We start from the raw sequence: 24,665 nt of genomic DNA, 5'->3' as shown, positions 1-24,665 counted from the left end.
GCAGGGTGTTTATGACTAAGAACATCCCAACAGCCAATGAAGTACTTTTGAATTGTAGCCACTGTTATAATGATGTTAATACTGTTTAAAGTATAGAACTTTTTTCATGATAGTTGCCTAAAATGATTGTCACCCAATGATACAACTTTACAAAAGTATCTTTGATTGCTCGAACATACCTCAAAAGAAAGGCTGTGTTGTGATTCCTGCATTATTCAGAATAACATTGTTTGCATGCGTCTTTGATTACTTCACTCGTTATTGGAATTTCTCCCTTGGTATACTCATCTTATTCCCTTATTCTTCATTCTTTTATTTCTATCCCCATTCCATAATTTACTTTTGATTAGCACTTGTCCTTTTTTTTCCAGACACAATTGTTCTTGCATCACCATTAAACCTTGCAGCCCAATGAGATGCAGGCATCCCTGAGAAATGGAGGACGAGGGTAAGCATACAATTAGAAGGAAACAAATAATGACAGTCAAGTGAAGGGGTCTTGAGAGAATATAATCAGCAGAAATAAAGACCTGTATTTTAAAGTTTCAGATTCTGTGTTCTGAAGCCACAGGTCAATGAAAATATTGCATAAGTATACTGAACACTGCATATCAGTAAACTTGTTGCTATAATGTCGATTCCATTTACTAATTTAATGTTAATACAACAGTACATAAATTGTTAAATACTAGCATAAAGACCAATGTGCTATTAGTGCCTAATGTTGGAAAATAAACATTCAACTGTAACAAACTCCAACTATATAGTGTTTAAGTTGATTATTCACACAATTCCTTTCTTTGTAAGTGCAATCTCCATTTGCTAAGCTATTTTACAAATGTAAAGCACAAATTTAACCTGCAATGTCTATAGATGTGACAAGCTAATGGTTTTCTCACCATATAGATAGGTGCTAAAATGCCTGCTAATTAACAGTTAGCAGTAAGAACAACATCGTTGATAGCTGTGAAGCAATAATCTGAGTTGTAGGTGTAAAAGCCTTTTAGGTGTAGTTATTGCAGTAACTAATTATAGTTGCCACTCAAATGTAAATACCGCAGTTCTCTATCTTAAATGACCTCAAGCAGTATGTTATGTTACACTATCAAAATCCAGTTGGTGTGATTAAAAATTACCACTTCAATAAGGCTCTTTACCTATAGATATATATTATATATACTTAATGGCTCCCTCAATATTTCAGTGTGTAAAAGCTACTCCGCCACATGCTGTTCAGCTGCTGAGGTAAGAGATTCTAGGTTTAGTTCTTCATTCGTTATTTTGCTAGTTTGTCAGCCAGGACGATACAGTTGGCCTCAGTGCTTCTGTGGTATGGAATCATCTCGTCTTTTGCTATCCAGCGACCCCTGCTGAAAAGCATGTGCCCATCATGTGAGGGTAGGACTAGGCTCAAATATAATGCTAACATAAAAGTAAAATACTGCAGATGCTGGAAATCTGAAATAAAAACAAGTAATGCTGGAAATACTAAGCAGGTCTGGCAGCATCTGTGGAGAGAGAAGCAGAGTTAATGTTTCAGGTTTAATGTTTAACTTCCCCGATATTGACTGGGACTCACTTAGTGCTCGGGGCTTGGATGGGGCAGAACTTGTAAGGAGCATCCAGGAGGGCTTCTTGAAACAATATGTAGATAGTCCAACTAGGGATGGGGCCATACTGGACCTGGTATTGGGGAATGAGCCCGGCCAGGTGGTTGAAGTTTCAGTGGGGGAGCATTTCGGGAGCAGTGACCATAATTCCATAAGTTTTAAGGTACTTGTGGATAAGGATAAGAGTAGTCCTCGGGTGAAGGTGCTAAATTGGGGGAAGGCTAATTATAACAATATTAGGCAGGAACTGAAGAATTTAGATTGGGGGCGGCTGTTTGAGGGTAAATCAACATCTGACATGTAGGATAAAAGCAAAATACTGCGGATGCTGGAAATCTGAAATAAAAACAAGAAATGCTGGAATCACTCAGCAGGTCCGACAGCATCTGTGGAAAGAGAAGCAGAGTTAACGTTTCGGGTCAGTGACCCTTCTTTGGAACTGACAAATATTAGAAAAGTCACAGATTATAAGCAAGTGAGGTGGGGGTGGGGCAAGAGATAACAAAGGAGAAGGTGCAGATTGGACCAGGCCACATAGCTGACCAAAAGGTCACGGAGCAAAGGCAAACAATATATTAATGGTGTGTTGAAAGACAAAGCATTAGTACAGATTAGGTGTAAATACACTGAATATTGAACAGCAGCAAGTGCAAACCTGAAAAAAAACCTGAAAAAAACAGTGGCTAAGCAAACTGAACAAACTAAGATGAAATGAAATAAATGCAAAAAAAGAATGTAAAAAAAAGGAAGAAAAAATAACTAAAAATGAAAGTAAAATGGGGGGCTGTCATGCTCTGAAATTATTGAACTCAATGTTCAGTCCGGCAGGCTGTAGTGTGCCTAATCGGTAGATGAGATGCTGTTCCTCGAGCTTGCGTTGATGTTCACTGGAACACTGCAGCAATCCCAGGACAGAGATGTGAGCATGAGAGCAGGGGGGAGTGTTGAAATGGCAAGCAACCGGAAGCTCAGGGTCCTGCTTGCGGACGTCCCAGGGCACCTTCCTCTGCAATCGCAGGAGGTGTAATACCTGCCCATTTACCTCCTCTCTCCTCACTAACCCAGGCCCCAAACACTCCTTTCAGGTGAAGCAGCGATTTACTTGTACTTCTTTCAATGTAGTATACTGTATTCGCTGCTCACAGTGTGGTCTCCTCTACATTGGGGATACCAAGCGCAGACTGGGTGACCGCTTTGCGGAACATCTCCGCTCAGTCCGCAAGCAGGACCCTGAGCTTCCGGTTGCTTGCCATTTCAACACTCCCCCCTGCTCTCATGCTCACATCTCTGTCCTGGGATTGCTGCAGTGTTCCAGTGAACATCAACGCAAGCTCGAGGAACAGCATCTCATCTACCGATTAGGCACACTACAGCCTGCCGGACTGAACATTGAGTTCAATAATTTCAGAGCATGACAGCCCCCCATTTTACTTTCATTTTTAGTTATTTTTTCTTCCTTTTTTTTACATTCTTTTTTTGCATTTATTTCATTTCATCTTAGTTTGTTCAGTTTGCTTAGCCACTGTTTTTTTCAGGTTTTTTTTCAGGTTTGCACTTGCTGCTGTTCAATATTCAGTGTATTTACACCTAATCTGTACTAATGCTTTGTCTTTCAACACACCATTAACATATTGTTTGCCTTTGCTCCGTGACCTTTTGGTCAGCTATGTGGCCTGGTCCAATCTGCACCTTCTCCTTTGTTATCTCTTGCCCAACCCCCACCTCACTTGCTTATAATCTGTGACTTTTCTAATATTTGTCAGTTCCGAAGAAGGGTCACTGACCCGAAACGTTAACTCTGCTTCTCTTTCCACAGATGCTGCCGGACCTGCTGAGTGATTCCAGCATTTCTTGTTTTTGTTTCTGACATGTAGGAGTCTTTCAAACGTCAGTTGATTAGAATCCAGGACCAGCATGTTCCTGTGAGGAAGAAGGATAAGTTTGGCAAGTTTCGGGAAGCTTGGATAACGCGGGATATTGTGAGCCTAGTCAAAAAGAAAAAGGAAACATTCATAAGGGCTGGAAGGCTAGGAACAGACGAATCCCTTGAGGAATATAGAGACAGTAGGAAGGAACTTAAGCAAGGAGTCAGGAGGGCTAAAAGGGGTCATGAAAAGTCATTGGCAAACAGGATTAAGGAAAATCCCAAGGCTTTTTATACGTATATAAAGAGCAAGAGGGTAACTAGGGAACGGGTTGGCCCACTCAACGACAGAGAAGGGGATCTATGTGTGGAGCCAGAGGAAATGGGCGAGGTACTAAATGAGTACTTTGCATCAGTATTCACCAAAGAGAAGGACTTGGTGGATGATGAGCCTAGGGAAGGGAGTGTAGATAGTCTCAGTCATCTCATTATCAAAAAGGAGGAGGTGTTGGGTGTCTTGCAAAGCATTAAAGTAGATAAGTCCCCAGGGCCTGATGGGATCTACCCCAGAATACTGAGGGAGGCAAGGGAAGAAATTGCTGAGGCCTTGACAGAAATGCTCATTGGCTACAGGTGAGGTCCCAGAGGACTAGCGAATAGCCAATGTTGTTCCTTTGTTTAAGAAGGGTAGCAAGGATAATCCAGGAAATTATAGGCCGGTGAGCCTTACGTCAGTGGTAGGGAAATTATGAGAGAGGATTCTTCGGGACAGGATTTACTCCCATTAGGAAACAAATGAACTTATTAGCGAGAGGCAGCATGGTTTTGTGAAGGGGAGGTCGTGTCTCACTAATTTGATTGAGTTTTTTGAGGAAGTGACAAAGGTGATTGATGAAGGAAGGGCAGTGGATGTTATCTATATGGACTTCAGTAAAGCCTTTGACAAGGTCCTTCATGGCAGACTGGTACAAAAGGGATCAGAGGTGAGCTGGCAAGATGGATACAGAACTGGCTCAGTCATAGAAGACAGAGGTTAGCAGTGGAAGGGTGCTTTTCTGAATGGAGGGATATGACTAGTAGTGTTCCGCAGGGATCAGTGCTGGGACCTTTGCTGTTTGTAGTATATATAAATGATTTGGAGGAAAATGTAGCTGGTCTGATTAGTAAGTTTGCAGACGACACAAAGGTTGATGGAGTTGCGGATAGTGATGAGGATTGTCAGAGGATACAGCAGGATATAGATCGGTTGGAGACTTGGGTGGAGAAATGGCAGATGGAGTTTAATCCGGACAAATGTGAGGTAATGCATTTTGGAAGGTCTAATGCAGGTGGGAAGTATACAGTAAATGGCAGAACCCTTAGGAGTATTGACAGGCAGAGAGATCTGGGCGTACAGGTCCACAGGTCACTGAAAGTGGCAACGCAGGTGGATAAGGTAGTCAAGAAGGCATACGGCATGCTTGCCTTCATCGGTCGGGGCATAGAGTATAAAAATTGGCAAGTCATGTTGCAGCTGTACAGAACCTTAGTTAGGCCACACTTAGAATATTGCGTGCAATTCTGGTCGCCACACTACCAGAAGGACGTGGCGGCTTTGGAGAGGGTACAGAAGAGGTTTACCAGGATGTTGCCTGGTCTGGAGGGCATTAGCTATGAGGAGAGGTTGGATAAACTCGGATTGTTTTCACTGGAACGACGGAGGTGGAGGGGCGACATGATAGAGGTTTACAAAGTTATGAGCGGCATGGACAGAGTGGATAGTCAGAAGCTTTTTCCTAGGGTGGAAGAGTCAGTTACTAGGGGACATCGGTTTAAGGTGCGAGGGGCAAAGTTTAGAGGGGATGTGCGAGGCAAGTTCTTTACACAGAGGGTGGTGAGTGCCTGGAACTTGCTGCCGGGGGAGATGGCGGAAGCAGGTACGATAGCGACGTTTAAGAGGCATCTTAACAAATACATGAATAGGATGGGAATCGAGGGATACGGTCCCCGGAAGTGCAGAAGGTTTTAGTTTCGGCAGGCATCAAGATCGGCGCAGGCTTGGAGGGCCGAATGGCCTGTTCCTGTGCTGTACTGTTCTTTGTTTTTTTGTCACTGACCCTTCATCAGAACAAATATAATGCTACCTGCAATTGAGAACAAGGTATTGGAGGACTGTTGGCAAATGTTGAACTGTACTCAGCAAAAGTTGTAACTTCAAAAGAGGAGGAGAGAAAATTGGAATGCAAGACAAGTCAATCTATTCTCAGGAATGCACAGCTCAAACAATCCAGTGCCACCTGAATGCACAGGCTCGGAAAATTTAGATTTCAGAACAAAATTTAATTTGAGTGGTGTCAGCCTTAGCGCATTTTCTAAACTTATCAGCTGGATATATGTAGCCATCTATCTAAAAATATATATTGCATAGAAATTACAAGATAGAAACAGGCTATTTGACTCAATGTTGGTATTGATTCACTGCATAAGCAGTAGTTGTTACTTACTTTATTTAGTGCTTCCTAAACCTTAAAATGTCATGACCAGGTAGTGAAAGTGAGACTCTGTTTGTATCACTGTGAATAGTCAAAGCTGCATTCTTCTCTGTCTGGTACAAAGATGACATTTGCCCACTTTGCTGTTCCCCTTTTTCCTCTTTATTTTTCTGTCTGTCTCAGAGCCTACAGTTTGAATAGAGGACTTTCAGTGCCATAAGCTAAGAAAGTTAATTCCATAGGTGTTGTCTGCCTTCTTTTCCCTCTTTAAGGGGAAAAAAACAAAAATGATTCCATGAAACCATGATTTACTGGTATAATATAGATGAGAGATTGTTAACAAAAGGTGGGAAGCCTTTTGGTGAAGGGGATCTGCTGAAGTCTGCAGCAGAGACCAGAAGGGACTGCATGGTGTGTTGCAGATACCACAGTGATTATTTGTGGCAAAAGCCAAACTCTTCTGGTTTAGATTTTTGGGATGTGTTCTTGACTTGTATGGAGATTATTAATTGATCCTCGAGTAGTTACAATGCAGTATTCCAGCTGAGTTCAATGAAAAGTTTTATTCAGTTTTGTGTTTGTTTCTGTGCATGCTGTCGCTGTCAGTGCAAACACAGACTCCTTGTGCATCCCATTATCAATGATTAGGAAGTAATTACAAGTTCATAAAATTAAAAAACCTGTCATGAAATTCTCTGGTTAGTGTAATACAAATTGGATTCTATTTAGATAATGACATTTGTTGATCCGGAGATAAAACTGCCTTAATTTGAGATCTGTATACCTTAAATATTTCTCAGGAAGAGGTGACTAAAGTAATGTACAGGGACTGTCCATGGATGTTATTTATATGGACTTCCAGAAGGCATTTGATAAAGTCCCTCATAAGAGACTGTTATCTAAAGTTTGAAGCTTATGGAATTGAAGGCAAAAAAAAAATATTGAGTTGGTTAAGCAATTGGATGAATGGCAGGAGACAGAGTAGGGATAACGGGCTGGTACTCTAATTGCAGCATGTGACTAGTGGTGTCCCATAAGGAACTGCGTTGGGGCCTCAACCATTCACTGCATTTATTAACAATGTAAATGTTATCCACTTTGGACCTTTAGGATACAAACTGGTGAAAAGTTAGATGTAGTGAAGGTCCAATGAGACTTGGGTGTCCAGCTACATAGATCGTTATAATGTGGGCAGTCCCAGAAAATAATCAAAAGACTAATAGAATGCTGGCCTTTATATTTAGAGGACTAGACTACAAGGGTGTATAAGTTATCCAACAGTTATACAAAGCCATGTTTAGGTCACACCTGGAATGTTGTGAGCATTTCTGGGCACTACACCTTAGGAAGACTATATTGGCCTTGGAGGGAGTGCAGTGTAGATTTACCAAAATGATACCTGGATTCCAGGAATGCAGTGCTTCTAAGAAAATGAATTAAACAATCTCAGTCCCGTTCCTACTGACATGAGCCCACAAAACAACATACAAACGTACGAATTAGGAGCAGGAGCAGGGCACTCGGCCCCTCGAGCCTGCTCCGCCATTCACCATTCAATAAGATCATGGCTGATCTGATTGTAACCTCGACTCCACATTCCCGCCTACCCTGATAACCTTTCACCTCCTTGTTTATCAAGAATCTATCTATCTCTGCCTTAAAAATATTTGAAGACTCTGCTTCCACTGCCTTTTGAGGAAGAGAGTTCCAAAGAATCTCAATCCACTGAGAGAAAAAAAATTCTCCTCATCTGTCTTAAATGGGTGACCGCTTATTTTTGAATAGTGACCCCTAGTTCTAGATTCAACCACAAGGGGAAACATCCTTTCCACATCCACCGTGTCAAGACCCCTCAGGATCTTGTATGTTTCAATCAAGTCTCTTCTAAACTCTAGTGGATACAAGCCTAGCCTGTCCAACCTTTCCTCGTAAGACAACCCGCCCATTCCAGGTATTAGTCTAGTAAACCTTCTCTGAACTTCCAATTGTCATGCAGGGCCCCACCTGCCAAGAATGAGGCACACATTATTTCGCCACATGAACATGAGAAACTTAAAAATGTTGCTGGGAAGAAAAGAGGGCCTATCACAGGGAATTGCCAGGCCCCTCGCCGGAAAGATCTTTTTTGAATACTAGCAGACAGTGTTGGAACAAAGGAACCAGTCCCTGCTTCTCCGATTCACAGAAGACCTTAGTCACATGACTGACTGGCTGTTGAATTTGAACTTGCCACAGAGTGCTTGAAACTCAGAAAAGGTCTTTACTGCTGGACTGAAAAGACCTCTCTCCTGTCTGCTCCCATCTCTTTCTCACAGAACTGAAGGCCCATTGAAGACACATGAACCCCAAGAGAGAAAAGTCTCCTGCAGTGAACAAGGTTTAAGAAGAATACTGGGCCCCAAAGAAAAACAAGACTACTTACAAAAGGACTACAGTAAACTCGAAGCACAGTAAACAAGAAACCCGTCTGATATTGCCTCAAACCTCTCTTTTTTTTTTCTTCTGCTCTTTTCTGTCCCTATTTGCATGTGCGTATTGCGTATGCATACTAGCGTGGGGCGCGGCGTGTATCTGTAGGCATTAACCAAATTAGAGTTTAAGGTTAAGGTTTAATAAATTTCATTTTTTTTCTTTAAACCTAAGAAGGCCTCTTTACACTCATTTCTTTGCCTTACAATTGGAAAGCGATGAACAAGGATTCACCATGGGGGAGCTCAAAACACAGTGTGTTTAAAACTAAACCCTGTTACAATAAGACCAGGTGAAGACAGTAAAAGACCCCTGCATACCTTTCTCACCTGGTCATAACAGAATACATTTACATCCTTCCTTAAATAAGGTGACCAATACTGTATACAGTACTCCAGATGTGGTCTCACCAATACCCTGTATAGCTGAAACATAACCTCCCTACTTTTCCCCTTGCAATAAATAAAAACATTCCATCAGCTTTCCTAATTACTTGCTGAACCTGCATACTAAGCTTTTGTGATTCATGCACTAGGACACCCAGATCCCTCTACATCTCCGAGCTCTGCAATCTCCCAACATTTAGATAATATGCTTTTTTATTCTTTCTGCCAAAATGGACAATTTCACATTTTCCCACATTATACTCTATTTGCCAGATCTTTGCCCACTCACTTAACCATTCACTGCATTTATTAACAACTTAAATGATGGGATAGAAAGCCACATATCAAGTTTGACAACGACCTGAAGATAGACGGCATTGTAAGAGTGTAGTTGGAAGCCTAAAATTACAGAAATATTAACAGATTAAGTGAATGGGAAACAAAATTGCCACCTGTTGGCGCAGTTATAATCAATTACCATTTAATTTAGGGAGGCTACAAGGAGGATTGATATGGGACATAGAAACGTCAGACTGATGCCCTAGATGATATTCTTAAGTTGAAAGTTTAAAACATATTTTTGAGCAGAGTTGAGGGAAGATTATTCTTCGGCTGACTTTGGAATTCTTGAGACTGATGCTGGGTGCATGATATTCTTCAATTCCCAACTGTTGGGCCTAACATCTAATACATTAGATATACATCTAATATATACTTGAAATAGCTTAATGATGGCAAAACAAACCTTTGGGGACAAGTAACAAGTAGAGAGGAGATAGATTATCTTCAGATTTATTCAGAATAATTATGTAAATGGTTTGAGATATGGCAATGGATTTTCGTGTGGATGAATGTAGGATAATGTATGTAGGAAGAGATAGCTAAAGTTCAGATTTTAAGTGGACCAGTGGAAGTTTTGATTAAATCACCTAGATTAAACAACTACTTTGGAATACACCATCAAAATTCCTGCAGGGATGGTCCACACAAACTAGTTTCAAACAAAAAAAAGCAGTAAAAAATTATTGTCATGTTTTATGGTAACGGGAAAGGTAGCCAAACCATGGCTTACAAGGGAAATTAGAGATAGCATTAGATCCAAGGAAGAGGCATATAAATTTGCCAGGAAAAACAACAGACCTGAGGATTGGGAGCAGTTTAGAATTCAGCAAAGGAGGACCAAGGCACTGATTAAAAAGGGGGAAATAGAGTACGAGAGCAAGCTTGCAGGGAACATAAAAACTGACTGTAAATGTTTCTATAGGTATGTGAAGAGAAAAAGATTGGTGAAGACAAATGTAGATCCCTTACAGTCAGAAACAGGGGAATTTATTATGGGGAATAAAGAAATGGCTGACCAACTAAATGCATACTTTGGTTCTGTCTTCACAAAGGAGGACACAAATATCATACCAGAAATGTTGGGGAACACAGGGCTTAGTGAGAGAGAGGAACTGAAGGAAATCAGTATTAGTAGAGAAATGGTGTTGGGGAAATTGATGGGATTGAAGGCCGATAAATCCATAGGGCCTGATGGTATGCATCCCAGAGTACTTAAGGAAGTGGCCCTAGAAATAGTGGATGCATTGGTGGTCATCTTCCAAGATTGTATAGACTCTGGCACAGTTCCTACAGATTGGAGGGTAGCTAATGTAACCCCACTATTTAAAAAGGGAGGTAGAGAGAAAGCAGGGAATTTTCGACCAGTCAGCCTGACGTCGGTAGGGAGAAAATTCTAGAGCTTATATTCGAGCACTTGGAGAACATTGGTAGAATCGGGCAGAGTCAGCATGGATTTATGAAAGGGAAATCATGCTTGACAAATCTACTAGAATTCTTCGAGGATGTAACTAGTAGAGTTGATGAGGGGGAGCCAGTGGATGTGGTTTATTTGGACTTTCAGAAGGCTTTCGACAAAGTCCCACATAAGAGATTAGCGTGTAAAATTAAAGCGCATGGGATTGGGCATAGTGTATTGTGATGGATAGAAAATTGGTTGACAGACAGGAAACAAAGAGTAGGGATAAATGTATCTTTCTCTGAATGGCAGGCAGTGACTAGTGGGGATCAGTGCTAGGACCCCTGCCATTCACAATATATATTAATGATTTCGATGAGGGAACTAAATGTAATATCTCCAAATTTGCAGATGACACAAAGCTGGGTGGGAGGGTGAGTTGTGATGAGGATGCAGAGAGGCTTCAGGGTGATTTGGACAAGTTGAGTGAGTGGGCTAATGCATGGCAGATGCAGAAGGATGCTCTTGCTATTGAGGGAGTGCAGCCAAGGTTTACCAGACTAATTCCTGGGATGGCAGGACTGACATATGAGGAGAGATTGAGTCGGTTAGGATTATATTCGCTGGAGTTCAGAAGAGTGAGGAGGGTTCTCATAGAAACCTATAAAATTTTAACAGGACTTCACAGGATAGATGCAGGAAGGATGTTCCTGATGGCGGGTGAGTCCAGAACCAGGGGTAAACCTTTCAGGACTGAGATGAGGAGAAATTTCTTCACCCAGAGAGTGGTGAACCTGTGGAATTCGCTACCACAGAAAGCAGTTGAGGCCAAAACATTGCATGTTTTCAAAGGAGTTAGATATAGCTCTTGGGTCTAAAGGGATTAAGGGTATGGGGCGAAAGCGGTAACAGGATACTGAATTGGATGATCAGCCATGATCATAATGAATGGCGGAGCAGGCTCGAAGGGCCGAATGGCCTACTCCTGCTCCTATTTTCTATGTTTCTATGGTCTCACAGCATCCACTCAAATGGAGGCAGGCCTGTTTAAATGAGGCATTCATTATATGGTAGCATCATACATTTTCTCATTGTCCATCCTTCCTGCCTCAGTAATGCTGGATGTAACTCATGTCTGTATAAAACAGGCATTTAGTATTCTAGGTGCTACAGAAAAGGCAGAAGTAAAATTAAAGACCACAGTAGAAAATTTTAAAATTCTGAACCATTTTAATTTTTTTGTTTGCTATTAGTTCAATGGCCTCAATATTTAGGCCTCAATATTTAAGCCCCTCCCCCCAACACAGGCGACAGGGGGTCAGCGGGTGAGTAAAGACAGGAAGCGTATTTGAGTTCCCCACCGTAGGGAGGCGAGATACTTTATTAATATATTTATATCAAGCTTCCACAGTGCAAACATATCAAAAATGCTAATGAATTCCTGCCATTGTTTGATAGGACTCCCGTGGCTCCAATCTTTCTGGGTTATTCAGCTGCTTTTGGCCTCCCTTGCACCCTCCCATAACTATAGGGGCAAATATATATCTTTGCCTTAGTAGATCCTCCATTCTTTCATCTTCCTCTGTTGAATTGAGGGAAGTATGGGAATACACTGGGCTGGATTTTTGCATCAGGAGTGGGAAACAGAAGTTGGAGCTGTTTCTGAGTCCTGAACTTGCCTGCAGGGGAGATACAGTCACTGGCCTGGGATGTACACGAAGGTGCCCCCTTAATTTGCATGGAGACAGGCCTTCCAGCTTGAGAGGAGCAGCAGCTTACAGTGGTTGTTAAGTAACTGAGAGGACGTTTCAATATGGAGGTGCCCTCTCACCAACTGTTTCAAAAGTTTAATTAAAAAACAGATACAGCAGCCAGGTGAGCAGGGGAGTGGAAATCCCTCTGCAAGGCCGCCTTTCATTTCACATAACTGTAATTACCTATCGAAGAGAATTATTACTTTTTTGTACATTTTTGGTTTGTTTCGAATTGTACAATTAATAATTAAGTGGGAATTGGATAAATGCTGTAAATAACTAGTGGATCTTGGTTATTGACTGCACCTCTACCTTTCCGTGCTGCAGCTGGTGGGCAGCACTCAATGCACCAAAATCAGAAAGTGGAGTACTTGTTTTCTACACGTTTACTCGCACTCCTTAACACCTTTCTTTTCCCTCTGAGCTCATTACCTTCCCATTTCTCTCCGGGGTGTTGTTATTCCTCCTTTTCAGAGCTAGTTGTGACTTAATTTTGCTGTACAGTATTTTTTAATCTCGTAGCATTCCTACTCAGGTTTCAGTTTGGTTTTCACAGCCACATTATTCAAAAAGCAGTTAAATAGGGAAACAAACTCAGATGGTAGGTTTGACATGCATTGCACTCCAGTGCCCCCTCCGCCCCCACCTCCCAACCCCAGCAAAATAGTTACTGGGAATTGTAGTCTTGTTAGGGATGAGGCTGTGTTGAGGTCCCTGTGTTAGCTGGCTGGGTGAATACTAGGAAATGAGGTGGAAAGGGATAGCTAAAGTCCAGGATATTTAGAAACTGAGGGCTGAATTTTACCCACCCTTTGACATCAGGGGTCGTGGCGGGAGGCCTATAAAATTCTGTTGGGAGAGGCCTGCCTTGACCCCACCCCCGACACCGAGAAGGCCCTGCCACATTTTACCAGCAGTGGCGGGACCTCGGTGCGGCCGCCCTGCCACTCGGCGGCAGCACCCCAATTACCATATGTAAAGCGCTACTTACCTTTCCTGATTATGCATCCCGAGACCTGTCGCTCCACACTGTGGCTGTCACGTGTCGTCCCGTTCACAAATGTGAAAAGCCGAAGGGACATCTGAAAAAGAAGTACTCTCTCACAGTGCAGGTAAGTCTGGACATACCGGGGTCTCAATTCTGCATACTGGAAGGGAGGGGGGATAGTATTACAGCGGGCACAAGTGCATACTGGAAGGGAGGGGGGATGGTATTACAGGAGCCACGTCTGCAGGCATGTAGGGAGCCACTGCATTCCCGCCCTCCGTAAAGATTGTGCGCTCTGTGCCATTGATTGCCTCTGTCAGTGAAGGAGCAAAGGCACTCTGGTCACCCTGTATGTGGGGAGAGTGCCAGAGACGGTAGGCATGTAAAGCTTATATGTCTGGTGGGCCAATCGATGCAGCTTGTACAATCTTTCTGGGGTCATGCGGTGCCACTCTTAGTGGGAGCTAAGATGGGCCATGCCATATAGTTGATGCATGAAAGCACCTGATGTACCACTCAACATCAATCTCTCCCCTGTTAGGTACCTTCAAAGAAGTGAAGGAACAGTGTTTAATAGCAACTTTGTGATGGAGATGTTTCACCCGATGTGCACTTTCCCGTTTCCCGTGAGGATCCATATGCGCCACAAGCAAAACCAACAGGTAAGTGCAGCCCACGTAGAGGCCCTAGGTCGTGAGCAGCAGCACCCAAGGAGAGTTCGCCACTGCAGATCACCGTGCATCTAGAGTGCCCGCATGACATACCTGCAGATGTCAGAGCGCCAGTGTCAGAGGCGACTGTGGACGTTGAGAGAGGCAGTGACACATCTTTGTGCCCTGCTGAATGATGACCTACAGCCCAGGGGTTTTGGGGGATGTCCTATGCCTGTGGCCCTCAAAGTGACAGCGGCTCTTAATTTTTATACCTCTGCATCATTTCAAGGCCCACTGGAGATCTTTGTGGGATCACACAGTCAACAGTGCATTGCTGCATCAAGGAGGTCACCAATGCCCTCTACACGAGGGCCAGTGATTATATCACTTCACGATGGACCCTGAAAGCCAGGCCCAGAAGGCCTTCGGTTTCAGCTCCATCACAGGATTCCCATGGGTGCAAGGAGTCATAGATTGCACCCATGTGGCCATCAAGGCTCTTGCCGGTAAACCGTAACGGCTTCCACTGAACCAACGTGCAGCTCATATGTAATCACCAGAAACGCTTCATGCAAATCTATGCCCACTTTCCAGGCAGCTGCCATGACGCCTTCATCCTGCGCCAGTTCCAGCTGCCATTGCTATTCACTGAAATGGCTCAGATGGAGGGATGGCTTCTTGGGGACAAGGGCTACTCCTTGCAGATATGGCTGCTGACACCAGTGAGACACCCCACCACTGCTGCAGAAGAGAGTTGCAACACCAGCCACAAAGCTACAAGAGCCACCATTGAGTAGGCGATCGGCATGCTAAAAATGCACTTCCGCTGCCTGGATAGATCGGGTGGTGCCCTGCAGTACGAGCCAGAAAGGATAGCTTGCATCATTGCTGTCTGCTGTGCTCTGCACAACTACGCACTGAATAGGGGGGAGGCGTTGCAGGATGAGGACAGACGTGAGCAGGATTCATCCTCGGATGATGAGGACTTAGAGCAGGAAATGTGCTTGGGAGGACAAAGAGCATCAAGGCGCCACATGCAGGGCGAGCAGTGAGCTAGGGATGCATGGCAGCGCCTCATTAATCAAAGGTTCTCCACGCCACAGGAACCACCGTGGGCTCTGCAAGCCACACAGCACCCTCGTTCACCTGTTGTGCAGCAGTCCACATGTGCAACATCTTTGCGTCCACCATTACTGGCAGCAGCTGACTTAGCCATTGTCTATGTTACTGCATCTGTGGAGATGCACATGAGCGATACTGGCATGGCAATGATGTTATTCCATACATTGGCAGTTCTGAAAGACCAATGATGTAATGGGAGAAAACACAATCGGTACATGCTGGCACACTTCATTCACACAGTAAAAGCAACACTCGTCAGTGAAGAAGATTTTAAATTCGGCCTTTCTACATTGTTATGTCACCCTTGCAGACCCATTTCTGTCACGTTTTTTGGAAACGCTTGCGGATGCTCCTTTGTGGTGCCACTTCTGTGCTCGCAGCCTGACTGGAGGAAGGCTGCTGATCACATTGCCCTTTGGCTGTGGACGACTTTGGCAGTCGTCGTCTGTGCATGTGAGACCTTGAGGGCCCTGGCTGGCTGGGGGAATCCTATGTCACCGCACAACTCTCCGCAGACTTTGTGACTCACAGGCAGAAGGGCCGGTGGCCGCAATGGATGCACCTTGAGGGTGGACCCCAGATATGGCGCGCAGGCTCGCCTCCTCCAGCTCAAAGCTTGTTTGAACCTCTCTGCTCTCCTAGGAAAAACCAGGGGCAGGGCAGTCTCCATGCCCTGGGACCCTACGCACCTTGCTACTGATTTATGGATCTGATGGCTTCAGCGAGGGACTGCAGGTTAGCGCGTATTAATGGAATGTGGTTCACTAGGAGGGCCACCGCTGTCTCCATGTAAGAAGCCATATAATGAAATGTCTGGGACATTGCAGCTCTCATGGCCTGGATGGACTCCCCCATCGTCCTCTCAAGGCTGCGCATGGCATGTGGCATCTCCAGCAGATGTTGCCACGACTGCTGCTGCATCTCCAGCATGCCCTGTGCTATCGACAACAGAGGGTCATCAGCAGCCTGGGGGATCAGCATGGGCCTAGCCACCCACAGCCCTCTGACTGTCAGAGGCCTCGGCTGTCTCAGCCTCAGTCAGCTGCTCAGATGCGTGTGCCGTGCTCTCACCAGCTTGTGACCAAGATTCTAACGCTGATCAGATTCCCACCGAGGTGACTGTATCTGCGCTGGTGGAAGGTGCGGGAGTGTCATGGGACACTGCTTCCTCGGGGCATGTCTCTTTATCTGAGGTGCAGGAGGTGTCTTGGGCTGCCATTGCTGACTCAGAGTGTTGACCTGCAAAATACAATGAGAAGAGTGCACTGTCAGTCTTTATGGTGAGCATGTCACGCTTGTGACAGCATTGTGTCAGACAGAACGATTGTCACACTGATCATTGTGTATATCAAAGGGATTCATGCTCGCCCAGGAGCCTGAGCTCAATGGCACCGAATGCACGGTCCACGTCTGTCGCTGCCAGTTCTAGGGCCTCCTTCTCAGCCTGTGTCATCGTCCGCATATCTGGCACTCCTCCAACAGTCTGATTCGCCTCATGAGCATTGTGGGCTCTCTTTGCCCAGAGGAGCAAGGAGGCAGAGATTAAGGATGGCAAGGCAACAACCCAAAAGATGAAACAAGAGGGGTGCTGAGCCCAAAGCTGGGGAAGGCTTGTGTGCACTACTGAGTGAGCCACTCACGTAGGTGCCATGTTGTGAGCTGCAGACAAGGGTGAGTTCTGTCATACTTTCATCCATTCATGTCACGTCATTCATCCCTGCCCAACCTCCCTGTCTTTAGCAATGGCAGTGGCACATAGAAACATAGAAAATAGGAGCAGGAGTAGGCCATTTGGCCCTTTGAGCCTGCTCCGCCATTCATTATGATCATGGCTGATCATCCAACTCAGTTGCCTGGTCAGGCTTTCGCCCCATACTCTTTGACCTCTTTAGACCAAAGAGCTATGTCTAACTCCTTTTTGAAAACATTCAATGTTTTGGCCTCAACTGTTTTCTGTGGTAGCGAATTCCACAGGCTCACGACTCTCTGGGTGAAGAAATTTCTCCTCATCTCAGTCCTGAAAGGTTTACCCCGTATCCTTAGACCATGATTCCTGGTTCTGGACTCCCCCACCATCGGGAACATCCTTCCTGCATCAACCCTGTCAAGTCCTGTTAGAATTTTGTAGGTTTCTATGAGATTCCCCCTCTTCTGAACTCCAGCGAATATAATCCTAACCGACTCAATCTTTCCTCATACGTCAGTCCCGCCATCCCAGGAATCAGTCTGGTAAACCTTCGCTGCACTCCCTCTATAGCAAGAACATCCTTCCTCAGATAAGGAGACCAAAACTGCACACCATATTCCAGGTGTGGCCTTACCAAGGCCCTGTATAATTGCAGCAAGACATCCCTGCTCCTGTAATAAAAACAAGAAATGCTGGAAATACTCAGTAGGTCTGGCAGCATCTGCGGAGAGAGAAGCAGAGTTAATGTTTCAGGTCAATGACCCTTCTTCAGAACTGGCAAATATTGGAAATGTAAAAGGTTATAAGCAAGTAAAGCAGGGGTGGGGCAAGAGATAACAAAGGAGAAGATGTAGATAGGACAAGGTCACAGAATAGCTGACCAAAAGGTCGTGGAGCAAAGGCAAACAATATGTTAATAGTGTGTTGAAAAACAAAGCATTAGTACAGATAGGGTGTTAACGGACTGAAAATTGAACAGCCGCAAGTACAAACATGACAAAAAAAGTGGGTAAGCAAACTGCACAAACTAAGATGAAATAAAATCAAATAAACACAAAAAATATATATACAAAAAAAAAGTAAAAATAACTAAAAAGAAAAGTAAAATGGGGGGCCCGTCATGCTCTGAAATTATTGAACTCAATGTTCAGTCCAGCAGGCTGTAGCGTGCCTAATCGATAAATGAGATGCTGTTCCTCGAGCTTGTGTTGATGTTCACTGGAACACTGCAGCAATCCCAGGACAGAGATGTGAGCATGAGAGCAGGGGGGAGTGTTGAAATGGCAAGCAACTGGAAGCTCGGGGTCCTGCTTGCGGACTGAGTGGAGGTGTTCCGCAAAGTGGTCACCCAGTCTGCGTTTGGTCTCCCCAATGTAGAGGAGACCACATTGTGAGCAGTGAATACAGTATACTACATTGAAAGAAGTACAAGTAAATTGCTGCTTCACCTGAAAGGAGTGTTTGGGGCCTGGGTTAGTGAGGAGAGAGGAGGTAAATGGGCAGGTATTACACCTCCTGCGATTGCAGGGGAAGGTGCCATGGGAAGGGGACGAGGTGGTGGGGGTAATGGAGGAGTGGACCAGGGTGTCATGGAGGGAATGATCCCTTCGGAATGCTGACAGGGGAAAGGAGGGGAAGATGCTTTTGGTAGTCGCATCACGCTGGAGGTGGCGGAAATGGCAGAGGATGATCCTTTGGATATGGAGGGTGATGGGGTGGAAAGTGAGGGCAAGGGGAACCCTGTCACGGTTCTGGGAGGGAGGGGAAGGGGCGAGGGTAGAGGTGCGGGAAATGGGCCGGACACGGTCGAGGGCCCTGTCGACCACAGTGGGGGGGAATCCTCGGTTGAGGAACAAGGAAGACATATTGGAAGCGCTGTCGTGGAAGGTAGCATCATCAGAGCAGATGCGTCGGAGAGAGAGAAACTGGGAGAATGGAATGGAGTCCTTACAGGATACAGGGTGTGAAGAAGTGTAGTCGAGGTAGCTGTGGGATTCGGTGGGCTTATAATGGATATTAGTAGACAGCTTATCCCCAGAGATGGAGATAGAGAAGTCGAGGAGGGGAAGTGTCGGAGATGGTCCATTTGAAGGTGAGAGAAGGGTGGAAATTAGAAGCAAAGTTGATAAAGTTTTCCAGTTCGGGGCGGGAGCAGGAAACGGCACCGATACAGTCATCAATGTACCGGAAAAAGAGTTGGGGGAGGGGCCCTGCTTCTGTACTCGATCCCTCTCGCTATGAAGGCCAACATACCATTTGCCTTTTTTACCGCCTGTTGCACCTGCATGCTTACTTTCAGTGACTGGTTGTACGAAAACACCCAGGTCTTGCTACATATTCCCCTCTCTGTTTGTAGCCATTCAGATGATAATCTGCCTTCCTGGTTTTGCTACCAAAGTGGTTAACCTCACATTTATCCACATTATATTGCATCTGCCATACATTAGTCCATTCATTCAACTTGTCCAAATCACCCTGAAGCCTCTCTGCATCCTCCTCACAACTCACCCTCCCACCCAGTTTTGTGTCATCTGCAAATTTGGAGATATTACATTTAGTTCCTTCATCTAAATCATTCTAGTAAATTGTGAATAGCTGGGGTCCTCGCACAGATCCCTGCGGTACCCCACTAGTCACTGCCTGCCGTTCAGAAAAAGACCCATTTATCCCTACTCTTTGTTTCCTGTCCGCCAACCAATTTTCTATCCATCGCAATACACTTCCCCCAATCCCGTGCGTTTTAATTTTACATGCTAATCTCTTATGTGGAGCTTTGTCGAAAGCCTTCTGAAAGTCCAAATAAACCACATCCACGCGCTCTCCCTCATCCATTCTACTGGTTACATCCTCAAAGAATTTTAGTAGATTTGTCAAGCATGATTTCCCTTTCGTAAACCCATGCTGACTCTGTCCGATTCTACCACTGTTCTCCAAGTGCTCGAATATAAGATCTTTGATAATGGACTCCAGAATTTTCCCCACTACCGACGTCAGGCTGACTGGTCTATAATTCCCTGCTTTCTCTCTACCTCCCTTTTTAAATAGTGGGGTTACATTAGCTACCCCCCAATCTGTAGGAACTATAGAATCTTGGAAGATGACCACCAATGCATCCACTATTTCTCGGGCCACTTCCTTAAGTACTCTGGGATACATGCCATCAGGCCCTGGGGATTTATCGTCCTTCAATCCCATCAATTTCCTCAACACCATTTCTCTACTAATACTGATTTCTTTCAGTTCCTGTCTCTCACTAAGCCCTGTGTTCCCCAACATGTGCCACTCTGCGTGGGAACACCGAGATTCAGTGGGGCCATGATACAAAGTGCCACTTACTTCTGTGGTGCGAAGCAGATCATTCATCCTCTTCCGGCTTTGGACTCTTTCATGCCGGATGGTCCCACGGCTACTTACACCCTCTGCCACCTCTACCAGGTTGCCATAGTCAGGCAGGAGGGCTTCTTCTTACCATCTCTGGGGAAAAGGATCTCCTGCCTTGCCCGCATAGCCTGGAGGAGAGTGAGCAGGGAGGCATTGCTGAACTGTGGGGCCACCCTAGAGAGCCCCTCTGCCATCTTCAGTTTTTGCTCTGGTCCTTTAAATGAAAAGGTGATTCCACAGTGTAACTGCTCTAACTTCTGGGTGCAAGGTTTTTTTTGCACATGTTTGAACACTAATGAAGGACTAGTGAGGAAGTCTGTGCTGTTGTCTCCCGGTTTTTCATCTACGACAGATCGACACATGTTCATGTACACTTTGCTTTTGATCAAAATTATTGATGTAATATTTCTGGTTTGCAGTGCAGCTAGAATATAAACATATTTTCATGGTTCTTTCAGAAGTTCTTTTAATTCCAGTTACATTTCTTTTCACATAACAGTTAACAGCGAGAGGAATACAGATTCCAAATGCATATTAGTCTGCGGCTTTTCACATTCAGGTAATTAAAAGCCCATAGTATGTAGATATTCTAAAATTATGCTTTTATTTCTGATAGTTTATTTGCCTTTTATGATACAAATCAGTCTCGCGTTCTGGTATGTGCAAAATTAAGATTATTCACCCAGGTGTAGCTAGCCTACAAGAAGGAATGTTACGCAAGTGAAAGAAGAGGATCTCAACTACACAGGATACTGAGATAAAGCAGAGTAAGTATGTGGCAGCAAAGCAGAAAGTGTTCGAGAAATTCAGCAGGTCTGGCAGCATCTGCAGAGAGAGAAGCAGTGAGGTCACAGACCTGAAAGTTAACTCTGCTTCTCTCTCCACAGATGCTGTCTGACCTACTGAATTTCTCCAGCACTTTCTGCTTTGCTGCCAGATTGGCAGCAGCCCCACTCTTCAACAGTGAGCTAAGTATTTATTTGGCAGCTGTCAGGAAGCAGGTGCTGGGGTGCTTTAAATAGGATGATGTTTATGAGGGAGTGATGCCCAAGTCAGCTTGCTGAACTGTCTTGCATCACCAGTTCTGAATTCACCATACCAACCTCTAGCTGCTGAAATGAATTTATTAACCTTTCTTGTCAAACTATCTAGGAAGAAGTTGGAAAATAAAACATGCAGTAACAACTATTTACAAACCACAATTATCAATTCTTAAAACTAAACATGAAGCATACAACAGCTTATAGACTGTAGACAACAGCTTATAAACTGTTATAGATATCGTTGCATGGCATTTTGAATAACAAGTGGTTGATGGGCAAAGTTACTTACCGTGACGATCTCGATTATGCATTTTATCACTGTAATTCAGCATTAACTGAATCACTGATTAGAAAGTTATAATGGTTTAAACTTTGAGATTAACTTTAACAGTTCTCATATACATAGCCAGCTTTTATGATGAAAACAAAGGTATGTTTTATAAACACTATTTAATTTATGAGTCAGTGCAGTGAAGAGCTTAGTTTTTATAGTAGGCTTTTATTACCTTACCTTCTTTAAGGGATCAATAGATATCCCAGGGATGCCAATTACAACACCAGTTTTGAAACCTCAGTATATAAGCAATTAATGAAAATTTGAAAACTGCGTGGAGCTTCTTAAACTTGACTTATAAAGCTATTTAATTAATACGGAGTAGTGCATTATAATACTGATATTGCTTTTTATGTTTGACAATTTTACAATTTGCAGTAAATTTACAGTTGCAGAGAGACAATTTGCTAAATTGGTTGCTCTGCATCTCCAACTGATGGAGTGATCATTTGATGTAGTGTAGTCTGTGTTCAGGCTGTGGTCAGTGATGCCTAATATTTGCCTAGTGAGGGCCCAAACCTGTGCTTGTTCTGTTGTTTAATGGCCAGCCATTGACTGCCCTCCTTGGCAGGGAAATAAGTGGGGTTCTTTAAAGTTGTCTTGGCCCAGGGGTGACATGGCTTGCAATAAGAGATTAAAATAATGCTCCATATGTACTTGGAGATCTCTATGCTATTGCTCTTGCTGGCTCTTGCCAGCTTTTTAAAATTTTGGCTGGGTTTTGAAGAATATGTGTTGAAACCCATCATCATGATGGACTCTCCAAAGTAAACTTGAATCCATATGAGCAGAATTTCTGTTTGTCTGTTATGGAGTAGACACTCTCCCTAGAATATGATCTGATTTTCTGCCCCACCTTCCTGTTTCCCAGAAAATGGAAAAAAGAATATTAATTATGTAGAGTGCTTCTATTATGTTTGTAACATGTCAATTCCCATTGTCAGTTGTGTGCATGATTTTTTTTTCTAAATGGCAGTGATCAGTACTTCCAGTACAACAGACTGCACTAGTTAAATATATCAACACAGGTCAGATTTTAGCCTATGATTAGTTCTGACCATTGTCGCAATTCATGGAGGGGGAAGAATAAGTCTTTCTGCAGTGTTACCTTTCCTGTCTAGGCTCTCAATGACAACATTGTTCGAATGCTTCAGAATTTTGTTAGGTTATAGGCGATAATGACATCTTGAGCTGAGAAATGCTTTGGATTTAAACCTATTTGAAAATGTGAGTTTGCTAAGAGTAGCATAACAAAGTATGAAACAAGAACATGCCTTCCAGACAGTCGATGCTTTGATTTTTTTTTCTCATTTTTTCCAGATTGTGAAACTATGGAATTCAATAATACTCCAGTCAGCAGTAGATGGTAACTGCACAGCTTCTGGAAGAACCTGCTATTTCAGCCAATATGTAACTGCTAATAATTGTACTTTATTTGCTGATGCAGGATGATGCCTTTACATTTTGGCCAGTGGTCCTAGTATAACCATGGTTTATTCGCCACTTCTGACTGCACATGCAGGGACCTCAAATAGCACAATTGTCACTTACGAACATGCCTATTTCAACTCTACAGCACATCCTGTAATTTGCAATGAGATGGAACTATCTGTTGCTCAAGGATCTGCTACTTATAAAACTACAGAAGGGAACTCCATGGAAAATAGCACAGCAATTCCCTCTCAGTCAGACTATGGGGGGATAGGCCTTCCTCTGCAAGTCCTCCTTTCTGTAGTTATGGTGGTAATAGCTTTAATTTCTTTTTTGGGAAACTTTATTGTCTGTCTCATGGTCTATCAGAAAGCAGCTATGCGGTCAGCCATTAACATCCTCCTGGCAAGTTTAGCCTTTGCAGACATGATGCTTGCAGTAATGAATATGCCTTTTGCCCTAATCACTGTCAATACCACCCATTGGATCTTTGGCGATATCTTTTGCAGGGTTTCTGCCATGTTTTTCTGGCTTTTTGTAATAGAAGGAGTAGTTATCTTGCTTATAATTAGCATTGATCGATTTCTCATTATAGTTCAACGTCAAGACAAACTGAACCCTTACCGTGCTAAGCTCCTTATTGCCATCTCTTGGGGTATGTCATTTTGTATGGCCTTTCCCCTTGCAGTTGGTAGGCCACAACTGTCGGTGCCATCTCGTGCTCCGCAGTGTGTATTTGGATATTCAACAGACCCTGGCTATCGGGCTTATGTTCTGTTAATAATAATTGTGTTCTTCTTTATCCCGTTCATGCTGATGCTATACTCTTTTATGGGCATCCTCAACACAGTCCGGCACAATGCCATTCGGATCCATAGCAGCTCGGATAGCATTTGTTTGGGCCAAGCAAGTAAGCTTGGACTCATGAGCCTGCAGAGACCCTGCCAGCTAAGCATTGACATGAGCTTCAAAACGCGTGCCTTCACCACCATCCTGATCCTGTTCATTGTCTTCACCTTCTGCTCAGCGCCATTCACCACATACAGCCTTGTTTCTACTTTCAACAGTAGTTTTTACCATAAAGTTAACTTCTTTGAGATAAGCACATGGCTCCTTTGGTTAAGCTACCTCAAATCTGCACTCAATCCATTAATTTACTATTGGAGAATTAAGAAGTTCCGGGATGCTTGTTTAGAGCTGATGCCAAAAACCTTTAAGTTCTTGCCTCAGCTGCCTGGACGTACCAGAAGGCGAATTCGTCCAAGCGCCATTTACGTTTGTGGGGAACATCGATCTGTTGTTTAAGGTACAAAACCCTGGATTTTTAAAAAATATCTTCTTTAGACACTGCCATCACATGACTTGCCAATTGTTTTGTGTGGAATTTTTTTCCCAATGTTTCCTTCTCCTTAAATAGGCCTATTATACGTTTTGATTAGAGATGTAGCTACATTCTCCGTAGCTGCAAACAGTTGTTTAAAATGGTGAATGAATGTTTTTACAATGTAAATTTGAAAATATTGCCTGTGCAATTTGTATACTTTTTGGATACTTTGTAAACATCAGTCAGGCTCTGCTTCAAAGCTTGTGAATTGTTGTCCATTGGTTTGATGCTGCTAACTTTAGTGAGAACGTGCAATTCTGTGTTTTGTGTTCTGACCACTAAATGGAACTGACCTTTATTAACAATATGAATTAAGCACAATTGTCCTCTCAGGCTATCTACAGATGAAA

General features: G+C 43.8%; 1 protein-coding gene across 1 annotated transcript; it reads left to right on the top strand.

Moving 5' to 3' along the window:
• The first annotated feature begins 370 nt into the window (after positions 1-370).
• Positions 371-24,665, top strand: gpr63 (G protein-coupled receptor 63). The gene is made up of 2 exons (XM_068018671.1): positions 371-448; positions 22,821-24,665. The coding sequence occupies exon 2, from the start codon at positions 22,989-22,991 to the stop codon at positions 24,234-24,236; it is 1,248 nt and encodes a 415-aa protein (XP_067874772.1). The 5' UTR covers positions 371-448; positions 22,821-22,988; the 3' UTR covers positions 24,237-24,665.

Source organism: Heterodontus francisci, chromosome 3 (genome assembly GCF_036365525.1).
Source record: "Heterodontus francisci isolate sHetFra1 chromosome 3, sHetFra1.hap1, whole genome shotgun sequence".
Classification (NCBI taxonomy): Eukaryota; Metazoa; Chordata; class Chondrichthyes; order Heterodontiformes; family Heterodontidae; genus Heterodontus; species Heterodontus francisci.
The sequence above is the reverse complement of the archived record's forward strand: the minus strand, read 5'-3'. Positions and strand labels throughout refer to the sequence as shown.

Excerpts from the sequence above, each read along its gene's own strand:
- gpr63 (XM_068018671.1), top strand. The coding sequence starts at position 22,989 with ATGGTTTATTCGCCACTTCTGACTGCACATGCAGGGACCTCAAATAGC.